Below are 18,785 nucleotides of genomic sequence, written 5' to 3'. Positions count from 1 at the left end.
GATACTCAGATCTTAGCCTTCATCCAACGGCTCTTACTAATGCCAGGGGTATGAAATCAGCAAGAATTCTCAAGTGTGATCAGGTCTATGTGCCGGATGTGAAACTCCTTGGAGCTGCTTAAGGAGAAAAGGGTGCTGATAGGGATCTCTTTTCCATCACCTGTGTATTTCCCACTCCCTTTTCATATTTCTACAGTGTACGGCTCTTTGATACGGCCCCACTGGCAAAGTGACGGCTCCTTCTGTCCATGTGACCCAGTTTTTGGATACTTTTTTCTTCCATGCTATGAGATATGCTTTTTGAAAGTGGGGTGAAGATGAGAGGAGGAAGAAAGCGCCAACTGCCTTGCTCTGTGGTTCAAGTTTTGTGTTTCTTACTAAATGCTATGGGGCGGGAGCCCCACCCTGAACCGACAGAGGAAGTCAGCGAGCCTATTTGCAGCACTTTATCTCATCTTTTTACGAAAGCATAGTAAACAAGAGAGAGAAACTAGAATTTGGTTGAGAGCAGGGATGAATAGCTGCAGCAGGAGGTCTTCTGCCACTTTGAATTAAGCCAGCATGCCTGAGGCTGGGTTTGGACATGACAGGAGCTTCTCTTTGTCATAGCAAAGGAAGATTTTACCTTTCCCTCAGGAACTGATCTAACTGAAGAGCAGAATACTTGAGTCAGTATTTTGAATTTAGCTATAGCCTTTCTACAAACATTGTATGTTGTCGGATCAACTGATTTGCAGGTCAAATACTACCTTGTTACCTATGATGAGCTAGATCATACGGCCAAAGGAAGCTCATGTGCTGTCTCTCCCCTGTCATCCTACATGTCTGATAGCCTCCAATAGTTACCAGTTGCAGAAGGTTTTGCAGCTCCTGCTCCTCCATAGACACTTGAGCTATGAGAGCCTATGAAGACCCTTTTGCCTTTCTTTCTTCCCTTTATTTGGTTCCTTGCAAACCTTGGTGTCTTCTGTCAGATGGAAAAGCAAACGCAGGGTATACACGTTTTGACCTCTTTTTCTCAGCAGTTGAGTCAATCCCCTTCCCCCGCTGTGTTTCGTTCTTAGAGTGACTGAATTTGGTTCTGATTCCACCTGGTACTTAGACTAGGTAACAGGAACTTGAAGATCTGTAAATTACTATCTTTGAAAACTTTGCAAGGATAAAAATTGCTTTTGTACAATGCAGGGTAAACCCTGAACAGAAATGTTTGAACCATTTTGCCCTTTTGTCTCTGCTGTTATGTTGGAGATTTGGATTTGATTCCTGGGCCTTGATTCAGTCTGTTTATAGCAGCACCAGTTTGATGCTTTGCAGCAATATCTCCCTTCATTCATACATAGCCATCTTCAAAACGTGGCTTGGACTGAGGGAGCACTGAGCTCGTGCATTGCAGTTTTGGACTCTGTTCCATAGGAATTAATATATTGCTTTGAAGCAAAGATTAGCAACTTCCATCCTTGTGCTTTGTATGGAAAGGTGTGCATCATTGTAGACGGTCCTGTGTGCTACTGCTTAGCTATGGGGGGGGTCAGATGGAAGGACAGTAGTTGCAATGTATAGCTGCAAATGTTTTTGAAGCAGGGTGGAGGCACAGAACAGTTGCATCATTGATCTCCAGGGAGATTTCTTATGGTAGCTGAGGGTGTGACCACAAAGATACTAATGCTTCAGGAATTCTGGTGATGAAGCATCAAAATGCTCCACAAGAAGTAGCAGAGAGACTGAAAAACTAGGTTGTATGTGGTAGGAATTTCATCAGATCCTTGCTAGCCGACCTATCTTGGTAGGAAAACCATGTCCTGCTGTCAGTCGTCTAAAGCTGAGGGGTAAAGCTCATCCTCCTAACTGTAGGTGTTGCAAATTGCCAGGTGGTTGTCTGAGTGGGACAAAAGTCCGGCACCTGCCAGACTCTGCTGTCCCAAACCCTGTTGGTGATGCTACTGTCGCTTCTAGTCTTTCACTAAACTACTTTTAGTGCTTGTTGGGCCATTTGTAACATCAGGCTGTTTTCCTAAGGTGGATGGGGCAATTTGCAGACATGGGGCCTATGGTGCAGCAGCGTGGGGGCTCCTGCTGCAGCTCTGGCCTTAAGCCCAACCTATCGTTTCTGAGTTTGTCTGGCAGGGCAGTTTTTGCTCAGTTTTGCTGACACTTATTGTTTGTGGAGCTGCGTTGTAAACCAGCATAGCAGTCCAGGTTAAAATAACTCTTTCAAAACAACGGTGGTCTGAGTCCACAAACAGTTTTGTCAGCATAACTTGCGGGCTTTTGTCCCAGGCCTGGGTACAGGAGTGAGAGCAGAAAGAGTAACTGCAGTTTGTCGTGGGTGAAAATACCGTGCACATATAATGTAGAAACAAAATCAGAAAGGCAGGCAAAAGGTATACCTAATGGAAAGTGGGCATCAGAAGTTACTTCTGCATTCTCGAGTATCTCAGTGGCAGAGAAATATCAAGGAATTTTTTTCTGCATGAAGTGGAAAGCAAAAGCTCTCAACAGCTTATACTACTCTTGTAGTTCGGCAAGTTTTTTTTTTTTCTGTGGCAGCAACTATTCTCATCAGGGGCTCACACCAAGTTTTGCTAACAAATCTAGTGAAACTGGACAGGCAGTTAGACAGATCAAAATTTGAACCGAGTTAATTAGTACCTCTTTTGGGGGAGGGGCAAGTGCCATAGGGATGTGCTGGAGTGGTTTTATGGTGACAGTTCCCTAGTACAGCTCCCTGTGCAGTAGGAGTACAATTGGAGCATCACTGGCAAGGCAGATACATGTGGGACATGGGAGAGGAGGAAGAAGAGGTCATTACTTAAGCTGGACCTACCACCAGACTAAATATTTGTTAAACTGCCTCCCCTAGAAGTAAAGGTGTTAAATGGACTTCTTGGGTTTAGTAAGGTGCTTGACACAGGCTTGCCTGATGTTTTTGTAAGCAAACTGGGACAACTCAGAGCCGTGTGTGCAACTGTTGAGGGAACAGTATTGGAATAAAGGCTTGGTGTCAGACTGGGAGGATGTGTTGAGCAGGACTTTTGGGTGGGGAGGGAGCAGCTCTGTGTCATACTATTCAGTATTTTCAGTAATTCGATGTAAACGAGGGAATAGCATGCATATTTATGAAGCTTGCAGGTTAGTAGGCTGGGAGGAGGACAGGACTGAGACTCCAGTATTTGGAGAAGCTGAGAAATATTGGATAAAACGAAGAAAAATCAGAGTTCCTGTATTTTGGTACTTCTGGTCAGCGGTGTGAATTGAGGATGGAGAACGTCTGGCTAGACAGCAGTTCTGCAGAAGAGGATTGGAGACCTTTCATGGTTTGTGGGCCAAGCATGAGTGAACATGTTATGCATTTTATGTACAAAAAAAAGGCAAACCGTCTGGGACATACAACTGAGAAGTGTTACTTAATAATCATTTAGCTCTATAAAATCTGATAAAGCCTAAGCTGGAATATGTACCTGATTTTGGACACTATACTTCAAGAAAAATGCAGATCAAATGGAAGGAGTCCAAAAGAAAGTAAACAAGTACAGGTCTGGGAAACATTATCTATAAGGGAAGGTTGAAACAACTGGTTTTGGTCATTTTTATGTAACAGAAGACTGTAGGAAAACCGAAGATGCAAAGAGGAAGAGAATAAACTGCTCTCTGTAATGATTGCAGGTAAGGCAAGGAATAATGAGTATAAAATGTAGGAAGGGAAATGTAAGTTAGACATTCAGAAAGGTTTTTAAATAGTAGGGACATCTATGCACTGTGATAATTTCTGTGCAGTAATATTGCATTTTTTCATGAGAGGTCTTCAAGAACAGGTTAGTCAAACTGCTGTAAGCAATAGTCAGAAATGATTAGGTGATTCGAACTTCTTCATCCCTCTTTTCTGTGGAATCTCTTATATCTGCTGCTTCAGGTACCAAGGGCTGTGGACCTGAATCCCGTGTCAGTGATAGAAATGCTGCTCCATGCCTACCTGGTCACCACGGCTTCTGCTCCCCCAGCTAAACTGCTAATTTGTGTACATGGTCAGAATGAGTCAGAATAGCTGATATGGCTGAAAAATGCAGAGCTTTGTCAATATGGGTAATTTTTAGCAGAATGGATAAAGCAGCACTCAGGTGAGCAAGCCAGCTGGCTACGGGGGGCAGCAAGAGTTTTCAGGGATCAGTGCCCAGTGCCCGGGGAGGGCAGTGGTGGGAGCTTGAAGATGGGCATATCTGCATTGTGGGTCTCCTGTGGAGCTTACCCAGAGCCTTACTGCTTCAGTGTTCTTTATAGGATTTTTCTTTTTTTCCATTCACTGTAGTAAGGTTACCAGAGTTGCTCCACAGCTCTGGCCTATGTAATCCTTTCAAAACCAGAAGAATGTGCAAGGCTGAGTTAACTTCGAACAGAGTGTTTTACAATAGACACCCTCTTCTGACATGTCAGCCCCATCCTAGATTGCTGAGGGAAGCAGTGAAGGATTTGTGCCCTCTTGACATTTTCAGAAGTCAAATATAAAGTCCTCTGTCATATTGCCAGCCCAGATTGCTACAACCCAGTGCTTGTTTCCAGAGGACTAGTCATGAGAGACTGAAATTGTTCTTTACAAAGTTCTTCCCGTAGCAGTTTTGCATTACTTACTATTTAATGTATATGTGATTTGGGGAAGGGTTTTTATCTTTTTTTTTTACTCAGAGATTCTTTTATTTTTGCTTTGTTCTTCTGTATGCAAGAGTTTTCCTGGACTACCTGTGAAATCAGCCAAACTCCTGCAGTCTGCTATGGTCAGGGAAATGTCACGTAAAGTTCATGTGCTGCCTCTTACCGACAGCAGGTGTAGGCAGGAAGGGAAGAGTAAAGAATTAGTGCCATGCTGCACATTCGAGTGGTAGGGAGCTTTTGAAGACTCAAGATGAGTCCTGCTTCACTTGTCTCCAGGGTAGATTTTTGTACCAATTTATATATTGTATGATATCTTTGCCCAAGTGTACGTGAACTTTTATTTCACTTTTCTGACATGTGTATACAGTTGAAGAAATGATTGTTTAAGTTCAAGCATGTGGATATTCACAAGCAGCTCATGGGGCTTGAAAAGAGTGTTTCCCAGTATTATTTGCTGCTTGTTCTTCATCGAAGTGTAATGGTCAGCCTGCCCAGGAGTTGATGTCTCAGCTAGCCAGTGATATTTTTTTTGGTATTATTTTTGCAGTTATTTCAAAACCAGATCTCTCTGCTTACTTTCGTTTATCCCAAAATGCAATCAGTGCACTCCCGTTTTCCAGCTTGCATAACTTTCTCTGATGATTCCTCTCTGTAACCAAATTGTATGAATCTAAACAGGAACTATTTGCCTCATCATTGTAGAGATCTGTATACTCGCTCACTCTGGTCAGTTCTCAATTATTGTTTATTTATTCTACAAATTATTCTTCATTCACTTCTGTAGTCTGAATCTCATCTGTGATGCCCTGGTGTATTCAGAATTCCTGGCATAGGGACTAAATTCAACTTTTTCCTCCAATAATAAGAACCTAGAGGGACTCTGGCTATATTTTGCAGAATATGTGTGTGTCTTAACACTATGTCTTTGGCGGCTCTGTTTTATTCTGTAGGAAAGAATTTAGAAGTCTACACATGCATTGGAAGTAGTTTCTTACATTGCATTTATGCAAAGGCTTTTATTTTTAATAGCTGTTTGAGATTTCATTATGAAGTTCCATTTGAGAAATATTTAATCATTGGTCTTAAGTGAAAAATAGTACAAGTAGACTGTATTTCATAGAATCAAGATGCAATACTTTGGAGTTACTGTACAAGTTAGATTTCTGTCTTCAAAAGACTTGCAACGTAACTTTAAAGCTGAAGCTTTTTAACTTTGCTGTTTAGCTTGATGATAATTTAGAAACTGCACCAGGCAGTTTTAAATATGAGTATTTCAGAAATATGAAAGGACATTATTGTGTTCCCTTCAGCCAGTTCTGAATCCGCGCCACAGTGCGATCGTTTTAGAAAACAAGCTACTTGCAGGTTCGTGAAAAATACATGAGGAGCTAGTGACGCCGCTGCTGAGTTAGAACCAATGTCACCATCTTTCTCTGGTTTTACTGTGGGACGTGAGCTTTGTGTGTTCCAGAGGAGCCAGGCAGAGTGAGAGATTCCTCCAGGGTTAGTGTGGTCCTGGACAGCAGAGGATCAGGTTCTTAAAACATGAGCCATTTTGGCTCTGGTTTTATATTGGGCCCGAGGGGGCGAGGAGCTCTGTTATATGGAGAGCTGCTGTTAATTCCTCAAGTCTTGGTTTTCTGTCAACAGACACATGAACTTTCCTGTCCAAGTGTTCCTATTCTCATGGTAGTTCCTGTTACATGGAGCAATATATACGTCCTATGAACCTGCAGAATTTGTAACCAGCCCTTGCATGTATACAACACACAGGTGCAGATTAAGGAAAGATTTGCAGCTTCCTTTGATATTAAAAGGTAGTAAAGAGGATTTACAGTTCGTTAAGATCCTCCCTCATCCTTCTAGCCATTTAATGTATCTCTTCCGTGTTTCAGTGCCATCCCCTGACTTAAGGGTCCTGGATATCTTGCTCTATGTTGAAGCTTGTAAAAGGCATTTGTTGGGGGGCTGGTTTTGACTCACGTTCTTGGGCCAACTTTGTGAACAGTGATTAGTTCGATTAGAAATGTACCCATATTAATCTCTTCAGCAGCCCATCAAAAGTCCAGGTCAGTTCCTGTAGCTCCTGTGCTGTCAAATGGAGTACGTCAATTCATGTTGCTTTATACCAGCTGGAGATCTGGTTCAGTGTGTTGAAAGATGCAGGAGGCAGTTATCATGGTGTGTTTGTTAACTTAGTTGGCCTGAAGGGACGTGCAGTGAGAGAACTTCCATAATTCTAATTCATTCTCCAAATGTTTCTCTCAACAGCTCTGAAAAGTCCAGCTGCATTTCATGAACAAAGAAGGAGTTTGGAGCGGGCCAGGGTAAGATGCAATATGCTCTTTAATGTTTTGGGGAAGTCAGGAGTAGTATGTTTATGTTTTGGGTATCCTGTAGCTGTTAATGAGTTTGCAAAGGAAATTGTTCATATTCTGGGTATAATACAGCATTATGTAGTCAGAAATGTATTGGATGGGTTGTTCTGTAGCTTGTATGTGGTGGTGGTTAACCCTCAGTGAACTAGTTATGCCTAAAACCCATGAAATATGGTGCTTGGATTTCCCCTGGAGTTGTCTTTCTGGAAGTCACTCATATTCTTCTCCCTCACTGTCCATATACTTTACGTTTTTATTTTTATGGTGTCTGTTCTGCCATTAAATGCTCCTATCATGTGGAGCTCACTTCTACCTTTGAGGAAAGTGTATGGTTTCTCTGTTACCTGCACACACATTCATTTATATAGGACATTCGAAACTGCAAATTTATTAGAGAGGATCCCCACAAAAATCTTGTAACACTGAAATCACACAGACTTCTGGCTCCGTCAAAAGAGGAAGCCAGACATCACACTTCAGGCGGCACCTTTGCTATCTGGGGGGTTTCTTGATGATTTCTGTTCCTCAAAAGGCCCCTGGGGATAGCTTTTTTTTCTGATTAGCCTATAGGGGAATAAAACATGTTATGACTGCTGGGCTAGGTTTTGTTTCAAAAGTGAAAGCAACATAAGTAAAAAAAATACCAGCTGTGATTGAAACCTGTAAAAGAGAGTTAGCACTTCAAACAGTGGAAGGATTGCAACAGTGGACTTGGCGTTAAGACCAGTGTCCCAAAGGCATTTTCTTCTTCCTCCTCTTTTTTTCCTAAAACCTTTTAATTAAGTTAATTTTCTGGTGTAGTTTTCTGATTTACTATAATATTATTTTCTCTGAAGGCCCATTCTGGTGGCCAGCGCTTACTAGTCCATTACCCACTGCTCCCAGATTCCAATTCCTGGGCTGTGTAAAGGGTAACGTGCTCAGCCCGGACGGGGTCATCTCTGTACATTGCTCTGTAGAACATTCTCCAAAGATAGAGCTGAAAGCAGTTCTGGAAATTAAATAGGTCTTATCATAGCATTTCGATTCTGCCTGCCAAGAGACTGCATGAGGTCTTTAGCGTAACAAATAACATGTCCTTAAACAAATAAGAGAGTATGCCCAAACCACAGATCACTCCCGAATGCCAGCAGTATACGAATGTATTTGCTGTGAACAGTGGAACCAGTACATCTATCTTTAATGTAAAAAGAAATGTCTTGAATTTCACCCTGATGCAAGTTAGTGGTGTTGCATAAAAGGGTAAAAGAGGGCTTCAGCTCCTGAGGAAGTCCTTTCCAGTTTCTGTTCTGTGGGGCAACACTGCGCTCTTGTACTGAGGCGATGTACAGTAGAAGGTCGTCTTTAGAATAAGCTCATTCTCTGGGTGCTCTGGGACAGAAGATATGCCCTTTCTCTGTTCTGTGTATATTTAGATCTCAGTAACAACTAAAGATGGTTGTTTCTCTCATTTGTGCTATCCGAGATTACCTCAGCCCTGTGTCTGATCAACTGAAATTGGTTCTTGCTTGTCTGTTTTTGCCACAGACAGAGGACTATCTGAAACGGAAAATCCGGTCCCGGCCAGAGAGATCAGAGCTGGTTAGGATGCACATTCTGGAAGGTATGGCATGTGCTAAACAGGAAAACATCAGCAATAAACTTTATCATAACTACTTATTTAATAGCTTTCATTTTGCCTCTGAGCCCCAAATCTTTCTTTCAGTTGGGAACAGGCAGAGCATCATGTCTGGTGCATGGTTTCTTGGGAGGGCTTCAACTCTGCTGGCGTGGAGATTCTCAGAATAATCTATTGTGTGAACTCAAAATTGTGCAGTTTTGTGTAGCTGAGCAACAGTGAAATGGAATGACTGTGGATTGCTCTTCTTGATAAGGGAAGACACTGTAAAATATCCGAGAGGGAGTGAGGCAGATTTGATCTAATTAGTAAGCACCTCAGGTTCAGAGAGGGAGTACTGTGCTGCTACTGAATACCACATCTTTGGACACAACTGAAGTGGAAAAGACGAACGAGAATTGGGTGACATCAGTTTGAGAACAGCAAATTTGTCCTATTCTAGAGTCACAAGGACTACTGTAGTTATACTTAAATATACGTAACATCTATAATATCTTCATAGTGAATAGTTACCTATTGTGATCTGTGACTATTTTTCTGTACAGTTACCTTTCTGAATAGAAGTAAAATACTGCTGAAGTGCATAGGTTGACCATTGCTGGATTGATATAATTTTGTTTACTTTCCCCGGAACAGAGACCTCAGCTGAACCCTCCTTGCAGGCTAAGCAGCTGAAGCTAAAGAGAGCCAGACTGGCAGATGACCTCAATGAGAAGATAGCGCAGAGGCCAGGTCCCATGGAGCTGGTAGAGAAGAACATCTTGCCTGTGGAATCGAGCCTGAAGGAAGCTATTATAGGTAAGGCCAGAGCAGTATCTGTGTTGAGGGCATTTCCCACAGGTGGCTGCGATTTCCTATCAATTCACCTGCCTGGTTGGTCTTGTTTTCCTGGCTCAGAATCCCAGCCTTTCAGCCCCAAGGATTCTGAAAAGCAGAACTCCCTCTGGCCCAGATAGTGCTATAGAGACATTAAATTATAAGGAGTGTGGACATCCCAGAATAATGTGAAGGCAATTGCAAACCCTAAAGGTTTGAAAGACTGTTGAAGATTGCATTCCCTAGATTCTCTCCTTAAAAATCCCTCTCTTGGTATAACATGTCAGCAGCCTTGGTCAGGGAGACCCCACTGACCTACTCAGATCAGAGAGAGGAGACAGAATATAAACAGGTGGGATGAAACAAAAGCTGTCTGTGAACTTAAAAACTTCAGAGGATTCAGCCCTTTTAAAAATAAACCAGAACAGATGTAAATCATGCCAGTTCCATTCCAAGGGCTGAAAGGAATACTGAGGAATAGCCTTCCCACTGCCTCAGCAGTGCTCTTGTCCGTCTCCCCAGAATGAGCAGTCTGTGTGTGTCTGTGGTTATTCATCCTCTCAAACACTCAGTGCTACTTTAAAGACAAATGGGACACAACTGTGAGCAAGATAGAATACTTTTCATGAAAAAGGAAAAGGACAGTGTTGTGGGAGAGCCTCCCTTCACTATTATACAAGAAGTGGTTGAGGCAGAATAAGAGTGAACTTGTGAACTGGAGCATTAGAGTTGTGTCTTCCTTCTGACTGAACAAAGTGTATCTCTCTGGATTTCTGTGCTTTTATGTTAGGTGCAAATTGTAGTATTTTCCTGCTTACCAGGATTAGTTTGAGATAATGTAACCTAAAACATGCTAGTACATTACAAATGTACGCTCACGTGAGTTTATTACTGGACACGTAGGTAGACAGAAATGCTAAAAGCAGTCAGGGCCACCGCTTAATCCATAGCTCTTGCTGCTTGCAAGACTAGAAGACAATTTGGGATTCTGTCTTGAAGAGGGATTCTACCTTCCACCACTCAGGATGAACACCAAAGGAACCATGACTCAAGCTTCCACTGTCTAACCTTCTTCTTTAGTGCCAAATAATCATCAAATAAGCCATGCCACAGATCTAGGTTTGGGCAGAATTAAGTATCTCGTGTTGTATTTCCTGATCTTGTCTGGCCGAGCAGCAAGGGAAATGGTTCACCCCACTCTGCATCATTTTAGTCTACTGATAGCAGAGATGAATGTAAACACTTAAAACGGATCCAGTTTGGGCTTTGTTCTCTCGTTTTTAGTTGATGCTTTAAGGACCATTCAGACACACGCCGTCATTATCTTCATGAAACATCAAGTGAAATTCTTGTTCCACTTTGAAGACCACAGTTGGTGTTTGTGTTTCAGTTGGACAGGTGAACTACCCAAAGGTTGCAGACAATTCCTCCTTTGATGAGGACAGCAGTGATGCCCTCTCCCCAGAACAGCCAGCCAGCCATGAGTCCCAGGGGTCTGTCCCATCACCGATGGACTCCCGGATTTGTGAGCCTCTCCCTAGCACCACTGGCACATCACTAGCTCAGGTGAGAATGCGATGGCCTCCTGCAGTGCCCTGGAGCTTCACAGCTACTGTTGATTTGTGGCAGACGATCCTAAAAACTAAGACCAAGGGATCCTTAAAAGGTATAGTCTATGAGATTTCACAAGGGGTCTTAGCTCTGTGTGGTATTGGTGCAGTTCTCTGGTTATTCAAAAGTCCCTGTAGTGGTGACACGTGGGGAAGGGGGACAATCGTTACTTGGTGATACAGCCCATGTTGGTGTGCAACTGATTCTGGCAGGCAACACTGGGAGATACAGGTCTGGGATTTTGATTCCTTTTCTGCCCTAAGAAGTTGTGCTGCTTCTCAGGGACAACTGAAGCAGTGGGTAAAAGGAGTCTAATTAATGGCGTGCAACCTGTGCTGCTTTCCTGTAAGTGGACACCTCCTGCACTTTCTTAAACTGTTTCCCTCCTCGTGTATGAATTCATTATGCCTTTTTCTGTCCCCGCAGGGTACATCCCAACTGCAGATCAACACAGACTCCAGTGAAACACTTTTCCTACCTGAACAGCCACCCCCGCCTCTGCCACCTCCACCTCTTCTGCCCCCTAGTCTTACCAACGGAGCGGCTCTTACTGCTGCCAAGCCCCCACCAACGCTCATTAAGGTACCATTTTGGCTGATTTCTTCATTGTTTTAGTCTGAAGGAAGATAAGATGGTTACTCTGAAGAAGGTTTGGAGTTGGAAGTATTGTATTAACAGATGCAAAGGAAGGAAAACTTATTTCTCACTAGTGTCTTCCTCTGACACTAGTAACATATTTAGTAGGTTTTTCTGTTCCTTGATGTATTCACCTTGTGTAAAATGGGTCCTGAATGCAAAATGTTTTGAAACAATCAGTCTTACCCGTAATTAGAGTCAGTGAGTCTGCACTGTATGAGCAAGTGATCTGGTGTGCTGGGAAAGATGAATGGCTGCCTTTCAGTTACCTGCATTATGGTGCTGTGTAAGATGCTGTGCATGCTGTGACTACTTTTGGCTGAGTTAGAGAAGCATGGAAAGACCCTGAGGTCAAATCTGGAGAATTTTGAAATGAAAATTCCAGTGTACATTCTGGTTTACATGGGGTGTTATGTTATTTCAGCGTTTTCGTTCTTATTTGCTCCTTCCTTTTCTTCTAAATAGCAAAGTCAGCCCAAGTCTGCTAGTGAGAAGTCTCAGCGCAGTAAAAAAGCCAAGGAGTTGAAGCCGAAAGTCAAGAAGCTTAAATATCATCAGTATATTCCCCCGGACCAAAAGCAGGACAAGGGAGCTCCTCCCATGGATTCATCCTATGCCAAAATACTGCAGCAGCAGCAGCTCTTTCTTCAGCTTCAGATCCTTAACCAGCAGCAGCAGCAGCACTACAACTATCAGACCATCCTGCCAGCCCCACCAAAGTATGGATCCTAAGTGCCAGCTCTCTCTTAGAAAGCACTTGCTTCCCCTGTACTGTTACCAGAATCATTGTATTCTGGGTGTGAGGTGGGGCGGTTGGCTGTAATGTCCTCAATCCTGTTAGGTTACAGCAGGCTGCAAAAAGGGCCAGTGTCAGATGAATCAGACAAAAGCAGCTGAAGTGAGTTGGTTGGCGGGACAAGGGGCACGGATATTGTCAAAGGCACTGGTGTGCTTTAATGTCTAGGGTGGCATTAGTGACCCAGATGTTTCTGAACATGTATGATTGTTGACACTGAGGGCCTCCAGTGCCTTCCCACCTTGGTTTTGATGCCTCTGTTTTTTCTTGCCCTGCAGGCCTCCAGGAGAGCAGCAGAGTGGTGCCAGTGCCCCTGCTGTACGCAATCTCTCTGCCACAGTCAGCAACGCATCTTCAGTATCTTCGGGTTCCAGTGGGCTGATGCGGCAAAACAGTAATGCTGCAGTGGGCAAACCTGGCCCTCTCCCTGCCAACCTGGATGAGATGAAGGTAAATGTCCTGTGAAGCTGCACAGCCCTTTTTGTGCCCATGTCAGTGGAGAGGGCAATACTGACCGATGTTGCTGCCCCAGAGCGGGGCTGAGGCCGACTGACAGGAGTTAGTGATAACAGGTGGTATTGCTGGCCTGCAGTCTGTACCTGAGGTGTGGGGTTTTTGGACTGCAGAGTGGTCAGTTTAGTCCTTTGCCCCATGGCTCTGGTAGCTGTTGTTCTGGTTATAGTGTGTCTTCTCTTAATGTTGCCCTCTTTTTTCCCCCCTTGTCAGGTAGCAGAACTGAAGCAAGAGCTGAAGTTGAGGGCCTTGCCTGTCTCAGGCACAAAGACGGACCTGATTGAGCGTCTCAGAGCTTACCAAGAGCAGAACGGTGCAGCCGGCCAAACAACCCCTACTCCCAAGCCCAGCACAGCAGCCATCCTCCCGAAAGCTGCCGAAGTGGTGGTCGCCTTCCCAGCTGCCAGGCTGAGCACAGGGCCAGCCCTGGTCACCACTGGCATTGCACCAGCAGAAGTAGTTGTGGCCACAGTCACCGGTGGTGGCGTGATGAAGTTTGGCAGCACAGGCTCGACTCCTCCTGTCTCTCCCACTCCTTCTGAGCGCTCACAAATGAGCACAGGGGATGAGAACTCGGCCACTGGAGACACCTTTGGAGAGATGGTGACTTCACCCCTGACCCAGCTCACCTTGCAGACGTCTCCAGTGCAGTTCCTGGTGAAGGAAGAAAGCTCCAAGTCTGCCTCCTGCAGCGTAAACGCGGCACCCAGGTCAGAGCGGTGCAGCACCGGTAACAGCAGAGATGCAGAAGTTAGGGACAAAGACCAGATGCTGCAGGAGAAGGACAAGCAGATTGAGGAGCTCACCCGCATGCTGAAGCAGAAGCAGCAGCTGGTTGAGATGCTTAGACTACAGCTAGAGCAGGAGAAGCGCTCTCAGCAGTCACTACCGGCCCCAGCAGCTGCAGGAGAAGGAACAGCCCTTGCCTCCAACCCCGCAGCATTTGGCACCCAGGTCAAGAGTGAAAACGGTTTCCTGAGTTGCCAGTCCGCAAAGCAATCCAGTGGCCAAACAGACCAATTCAGCCCTGCACCAACCGCTAGCCAAATGGACACTTCGAATCCAAGCCCAGTGCCAAAGCAAGCCGTGATGGTGAAGCAGGAGGTGCCAGCCGCAGAAGCAGAGCCGCCGTGCCAGTCCCACAGCCCGCGGCTTTTCCTTGGCCAGCAAGGGAGCGCCCTGAGCGACCTCATCAAGGGTGCCCCTCCCCCCACCCTCATCACCGACTCCACAGGGACCCACATCGTCCTCACCGTGACCAAGCAGAGCGCCGAGAGGCAGGGCCTCTCGCCCCACGGGAAGGCAGGGAGTAGCTGCCCGACCTTGCAGGTAGGCAAGGGATAAATCACGTCCCTCCTGTGGGCAGTTGGGTTCCTCTCTCCCTCTTCCCGCTCCCGTGGTTCAGGTTACCACAGAATGACCTAACACGTTGGAAAGTCAATGCAGTAAATACTAAATGGGCTTAGCTGCTCACTGTGATGGCTGGTAGTTCCTGGCTTTGTAAAACAAAGCAGTGTGAGCAGATCTTCAGCAAAAAGACTGAAATTTGACAGTGATGAACTGTGTACAGTAATGCACAATTGACTGTGCAACACAGGCTGTTCAGTGTTCTTCCGAACACATGGTTCTGCCTTTTGTCAGGCAGCATCTCAGGCTTGGAGGACAAGGGTTTGCTGCCACATTTCACTAGTTTTTGAAAGACAGCTATGCCTGTGGTAGTAAAAAAATCGGAGTGTATTTCACCAGTCCTTTACTGCAGAGATTGTACTCAGAGTGACTAGATAGGTCACCTTGTCAATTGAGAGCTGAAATCAGACCCTGAGAGCAGACATTTTGCTTTTTGACTGCTCTTTGTCTTAATGCATGCCAGCATTTCAGTGTTAACAGAGTCTTTCATCAGAAATGATCTACTACTCCCCCGTTGGCATGAGCTCAGCACTTAACAGAAGTGTTCTGAGTGTTTCTTCCAGGAAGGGATAAATATGTCCAGGTTTTATGGCATAAGTCAACCCCCAGCATCTTCTGTGGCACCAGAGAAGATTTGCATTCTCTGCTGCCACATTTCTAGCACTTTCTGCAGAGCAAGTGTCTGTGTCTGCCATCAGTGGCAGGCACTGAGCAGGCTGCATTTGCTGTGTAGCAGGTGAGATGCCAGTCAGCTGTCTAAATATCAGCATCCAGTGTCACCCTTGATACCCCAAGGTATCTCACCAGAACTCCAGCCACCGCTCCAGAAGGGCACAGGTCTGCCAGCCCTTGAAGGATGTCATAGATAGCCCAGGGATTTAGAGTGACACTAACTCCCCTTTTAAGACTCTGAATCCCACCCCAATCCAATTTCTCTGCTTGCTGAAACAGAACAATCGACTGAATTTCCTAAAGAATAAAGAATGGGGAAAAGCAAACTTCAGAAATCCTTTAAGAAACACAAGCCTTGCTCCATGCTGTGTTTGGGGAATAACTTCTGACGGATACCCTTTTTTTTTCAGAGAGTACAATCATCGCCCGCTAAAACTTCCAACCAGCCACCATGTCAGCTGCCTGCCAGCACCCCTCAGCAGCCCACGCAGCCACAGAAGCAGCAGCCCACACAGCAGCAGAAGCAGCAGCAGCCCCTGCAGCAGCAGCAGCCCAGAGGACTGAACCAATCTGTCAGAAAGGTAGCGTGCTGCCTGCTCACTTTTCTTCCTTGTTTTTCTTTGCCTGCTTCTGGGATTTGTAGCAGTGCTGGGAAGGGGACACACATGCACAACCCTGGTCAGAGACCATCATCACAGCAACTGAGATCTCACAGCAGCTTCTGTCGCAGCTTGAGGCTGCATGGAGTGTTTGGTTTTCAGCTTGAACGTGGCAGCAGAAGGGGTGCCTGGCATAGCCTCTCCATTCCCCTGCCTCCTGCTGAACCAGCTGTGATGGTGAGCCCATCAGGCAGGAGGTTTCAGGAGCACTAAGTGTCCCTGAGGTCTTCCCCTATGGGCATGCTTGAAGGTGATGTGGAGGCTTTACAGCAAAGAGCTCTGGGCTAAACCCTGACAGTTTACTAGCTTTTTGGTCCCACATCTGGGCAGAATACCAGCTGGTGTTTTAAACAAGCAGTGTCTATCGATTAAAAATGATGAGAGGCCAGAGTGGGCAGCCTTGGTTCACAGTGGTGTCCCCAGTTCTTGAAGGAGTGCTGCTAAACTGATGGTTACTGCATGGAGAGAGCGTGTGGGCAGCATGTCTGCTACTGAAGGTGGCATATGAGCTCTGAGAGGGGCGAAAGGATGTGACCTTTTGCTCTCTGGTACTGACGAACATGCTGTGATTTCCATTCCTGTGCCTTGAGTGTACCTGTTGATCATCTCAGGGTGAAGTGCAATGCAGGTTCAGGAAAGAGACCACCTTTGGCTTTACCCCTTCTGCAGGTGACAGCTGTAAATACCCTGCTGACAAAAGATTATGAACAGTTTTTTGAGCTTGGAGGACCACTTCTGAGTCAAATCCTGGAAAGGTTATGAAGACGGGAGTCACTTCTAGTGTAATCAGAGTGGGATATCCACTTTGCAAAGGGTCGTTGCCTTGGTTTGCTTTGAGACCTTTGAGGAAATGCAGAAGGTGAACAAAGGCACCTTTTCCCTCAGACTCCCTTAGCTTGTGTGCTGTGGAGGCATTTGTAGTGACTGTCCTAATCCTTTTGCCTCCCTCTAGGATCAGAAGCCTGCAGGTGGTCATGAGGCAGCTATTCTACGCCATATTGTCTTTCTCAGCCCCTCCAAACCTGCAGCGCTTCTTTCCCAATGGTTTCCACAAATGATCCCTGAAAACTGGTGCTCCTGGCAGAGCTGGCCCACCCAGTGTGTTGAAAAAGGTGCCCTCCTGGCACATCCCCGTGGCCTGTGCCACAACGCCAGCTTCCAGCCCCCATCAGGGACAGAGCAAACCCCAGAGCAGCTCTGCTGTCCAGGGCCTGGGGTCGCCTCTCTACCTGCAGGTCACAGAACAGATGAACAGCTTTCCAGGGAAAACAGGATGGAGAAGAGTGTCAACCTGTACAACTGGCATTCAACTGCTGCCTGGGGACCAGGCTTCAGTGTGGATCACGCATAACTCCTGTAGCGGCAGACACCTGATCCATGTTTTAACTTTGCTTATGGGCAGTTGTGTGCTGATTCATCTGGTAAAGCTGAGTCATGAGCACCACTTCCTGCAACACTTGGGGTTTCCTTTGGAGATCTCTGGTGCTGCTGAGTGCTCTGGTGCTCTCCACCCACCACCAGGCTGTAAAACTTGCTGCTAATGAAGCTTGCTTGTGTCCCCAGAGCAGGCACTGCAGAGGGAGATGGGTAAGAGATAGGTCCTAGATATATTGTGCAGAGTAGGCTGAACACAGCAATGGATGTGCCCTCCAATCTCCAAAGTGCTAGAGGAATCCCCCACTTGGACAGATGAGGCTCTCTCCTTCCTGGAACAGTGATGGTTTGTGGTGTGGTTGCTTTAGCATTAGAAAAATCAGCAAAATATTTCCAGCTGTGAGTTGGAGGGGAAATCTCTCTTCCTCTCCTGCAGCCAGGGCATAGTGTACAGAGTACACGGAAGAAGCCAGGCTGCTGGGAGCAGAGCAGTGCAGACCTCTGTGCAGCACTCACCAAAAGAGAGGGTGATGGTGTCTCAAAGCAGCTGTCGATGTGGGCTTTCCTCTGATCACTCCTTCTGCCTTTGTTCTAAACAGCCCTCATCACAGCCCGGCTCTCCTGCTGCCTCTTCCCCATCCCAGATGGACCTGGAGCAGCAACAGCACACATCGCTTTTTGGAACTCCTCCACCCCCTCTCCCTGTTCCCTCGGTCCCAATGAAAGAGCCACCAGGTTATGAAGAGGCCATGAAGCAGCAGCCAAAGGCCCAGGTGAGTGCAATTCTTCTCCCTAGTTTCCTTGGAGAGCAGGTGACAAGTTGCCATTGTAAATCTGCTTAGATTCCTGACCTGGGCCAGTAATAGAGCACAGATACACAGCTGTCCCTTTCTTACTGTGCCTTCCTAGCTGAATGCCTGCTGGAGGGCCTGGGGCAGACGCTAAACCACAGGTAGAGATCCTGAACCACTCACTGCTTGGTGAGTGTCTGTACAGCAGTTGCTGACTCTACCTTCCCATGCAGTAACAGCCTGGGGTTATGGAGGATTCTGTGCCGTGCCTCTGAGTGCTCATTCTCGCTAGATAACAGCCCCATCCCTGGGCCGAGGGAGCAGAGCCAGCAGCCATGGTTGTTGCTGGAGGTAGAAGCTCCCCTGATAAATAGGAAGCTAATCCTGCGCTTGCTCTCCCCAGGAAAACGGCTGTTCCAGCCAGCATATGGATGACCTGTTTGACATTCTCATCGAAAGTGGAGGTAAGGAGACAAAGCCAGCATTTCCCATAGTCTTTGGGTTTGAGCCTGGGGATTACAGAGCACTGTGGGGAGAGCCTCTCATGGCCCAGGTCTTTGGTCCTGCATCCCTGCTGGTGCCTTTAGTATTGGCAATAGTCACTAAAGGAGACATCAGTCAGACACTGGTATGATACAAAGGTTATTGGTGACTCAGCTGCATCAGATCTGGGCACATCTCTTCTGCGATACTGGACAGAGCTTGAATTCCCCGAACGTGGGCTGAAAACTCCCATAGCAAGCCAAGCGTGGGCATAGGATGAGTTTCCTTATCCCAGTTGGTGGTCAGTGATGGATCAGTCTGGGGGTTCTCTGTTGCCCCGGTGGGTGAGAGGGATCTTCCCGGTGTTTGGCCAAGCTTTTCCTCACC

General features: G+C 46.1%; 1 protein-coding gene across 2 annotated transcripts in view; it reads left to right on the top strand.

Moving 5' to 3' along the window:
* The window catches only part of MRTFA (myocardin related transcription factor A), a 79,074-nt gene that overhangs the window by 56,346 nt on the left and 3,943 nt on the right, over nt 1-18,785 (top strand). For both annotated transcript variants that reach the window (XM_065629757.1, XM_065629750.1), the window contains exons 3-13: nt 6,916-6,971; nt 8,550-8,625; nt 9,277-9,438; nt 10,847-11,022; nt 11,494-11,649; nt 12,169-12,422; nt 12,778-12,949; nt 13,226-14,341; nt 15,502-15,672; nt 17,724-17,897; nt 18,319-18,379. In XM_065629757.1, the coding sequence (XP_065485829.1) occupies nt 6,916-6,971; nt 8,550-8,625; nt 9,277-9,438; nt 10,847-11,022; nt 11,494-11,649; nt 12,169-12,422; nt 12,778-12,949; nt 13,226-14,341; nt 15,502-15,672; nt 17,724-17,897; nt 18,319-18,379 (2,574 nt within the window). The remainder of the gene's footprint in view (nt 1-6,915; nt 6,972-8,549; nt 8,626-9,276; nt 9,439-10,846; nt 11,023-11,493; nt 11,650-12,168; nt 12,423-12,777; nt 12,950-13,225; nt 14,342-15,501; nt 15,673-17,723; nt 17,898-18,318; nt 18,380-18,785) is intronic.

Source organism: Caloenas nicobarica, chromosome 1, assembly GCF_036013445.1.
Source record: "Caloenas nicobarica isolate bCalNic1 chromosome 1, bCalNic1.hap1, whole genome shotgun sequence".
Classification (NCBI taxonomy): Eukaryota; Metazoa; Chordata; class Aves; order Columbiformes; family Columbidae; genus Caloenas; species Caloenas nicobarica.
Note: the sequence above shows the minus strand (reverse complement) of the source record. Positions and strands in the feature narration are given on the sequence as shown.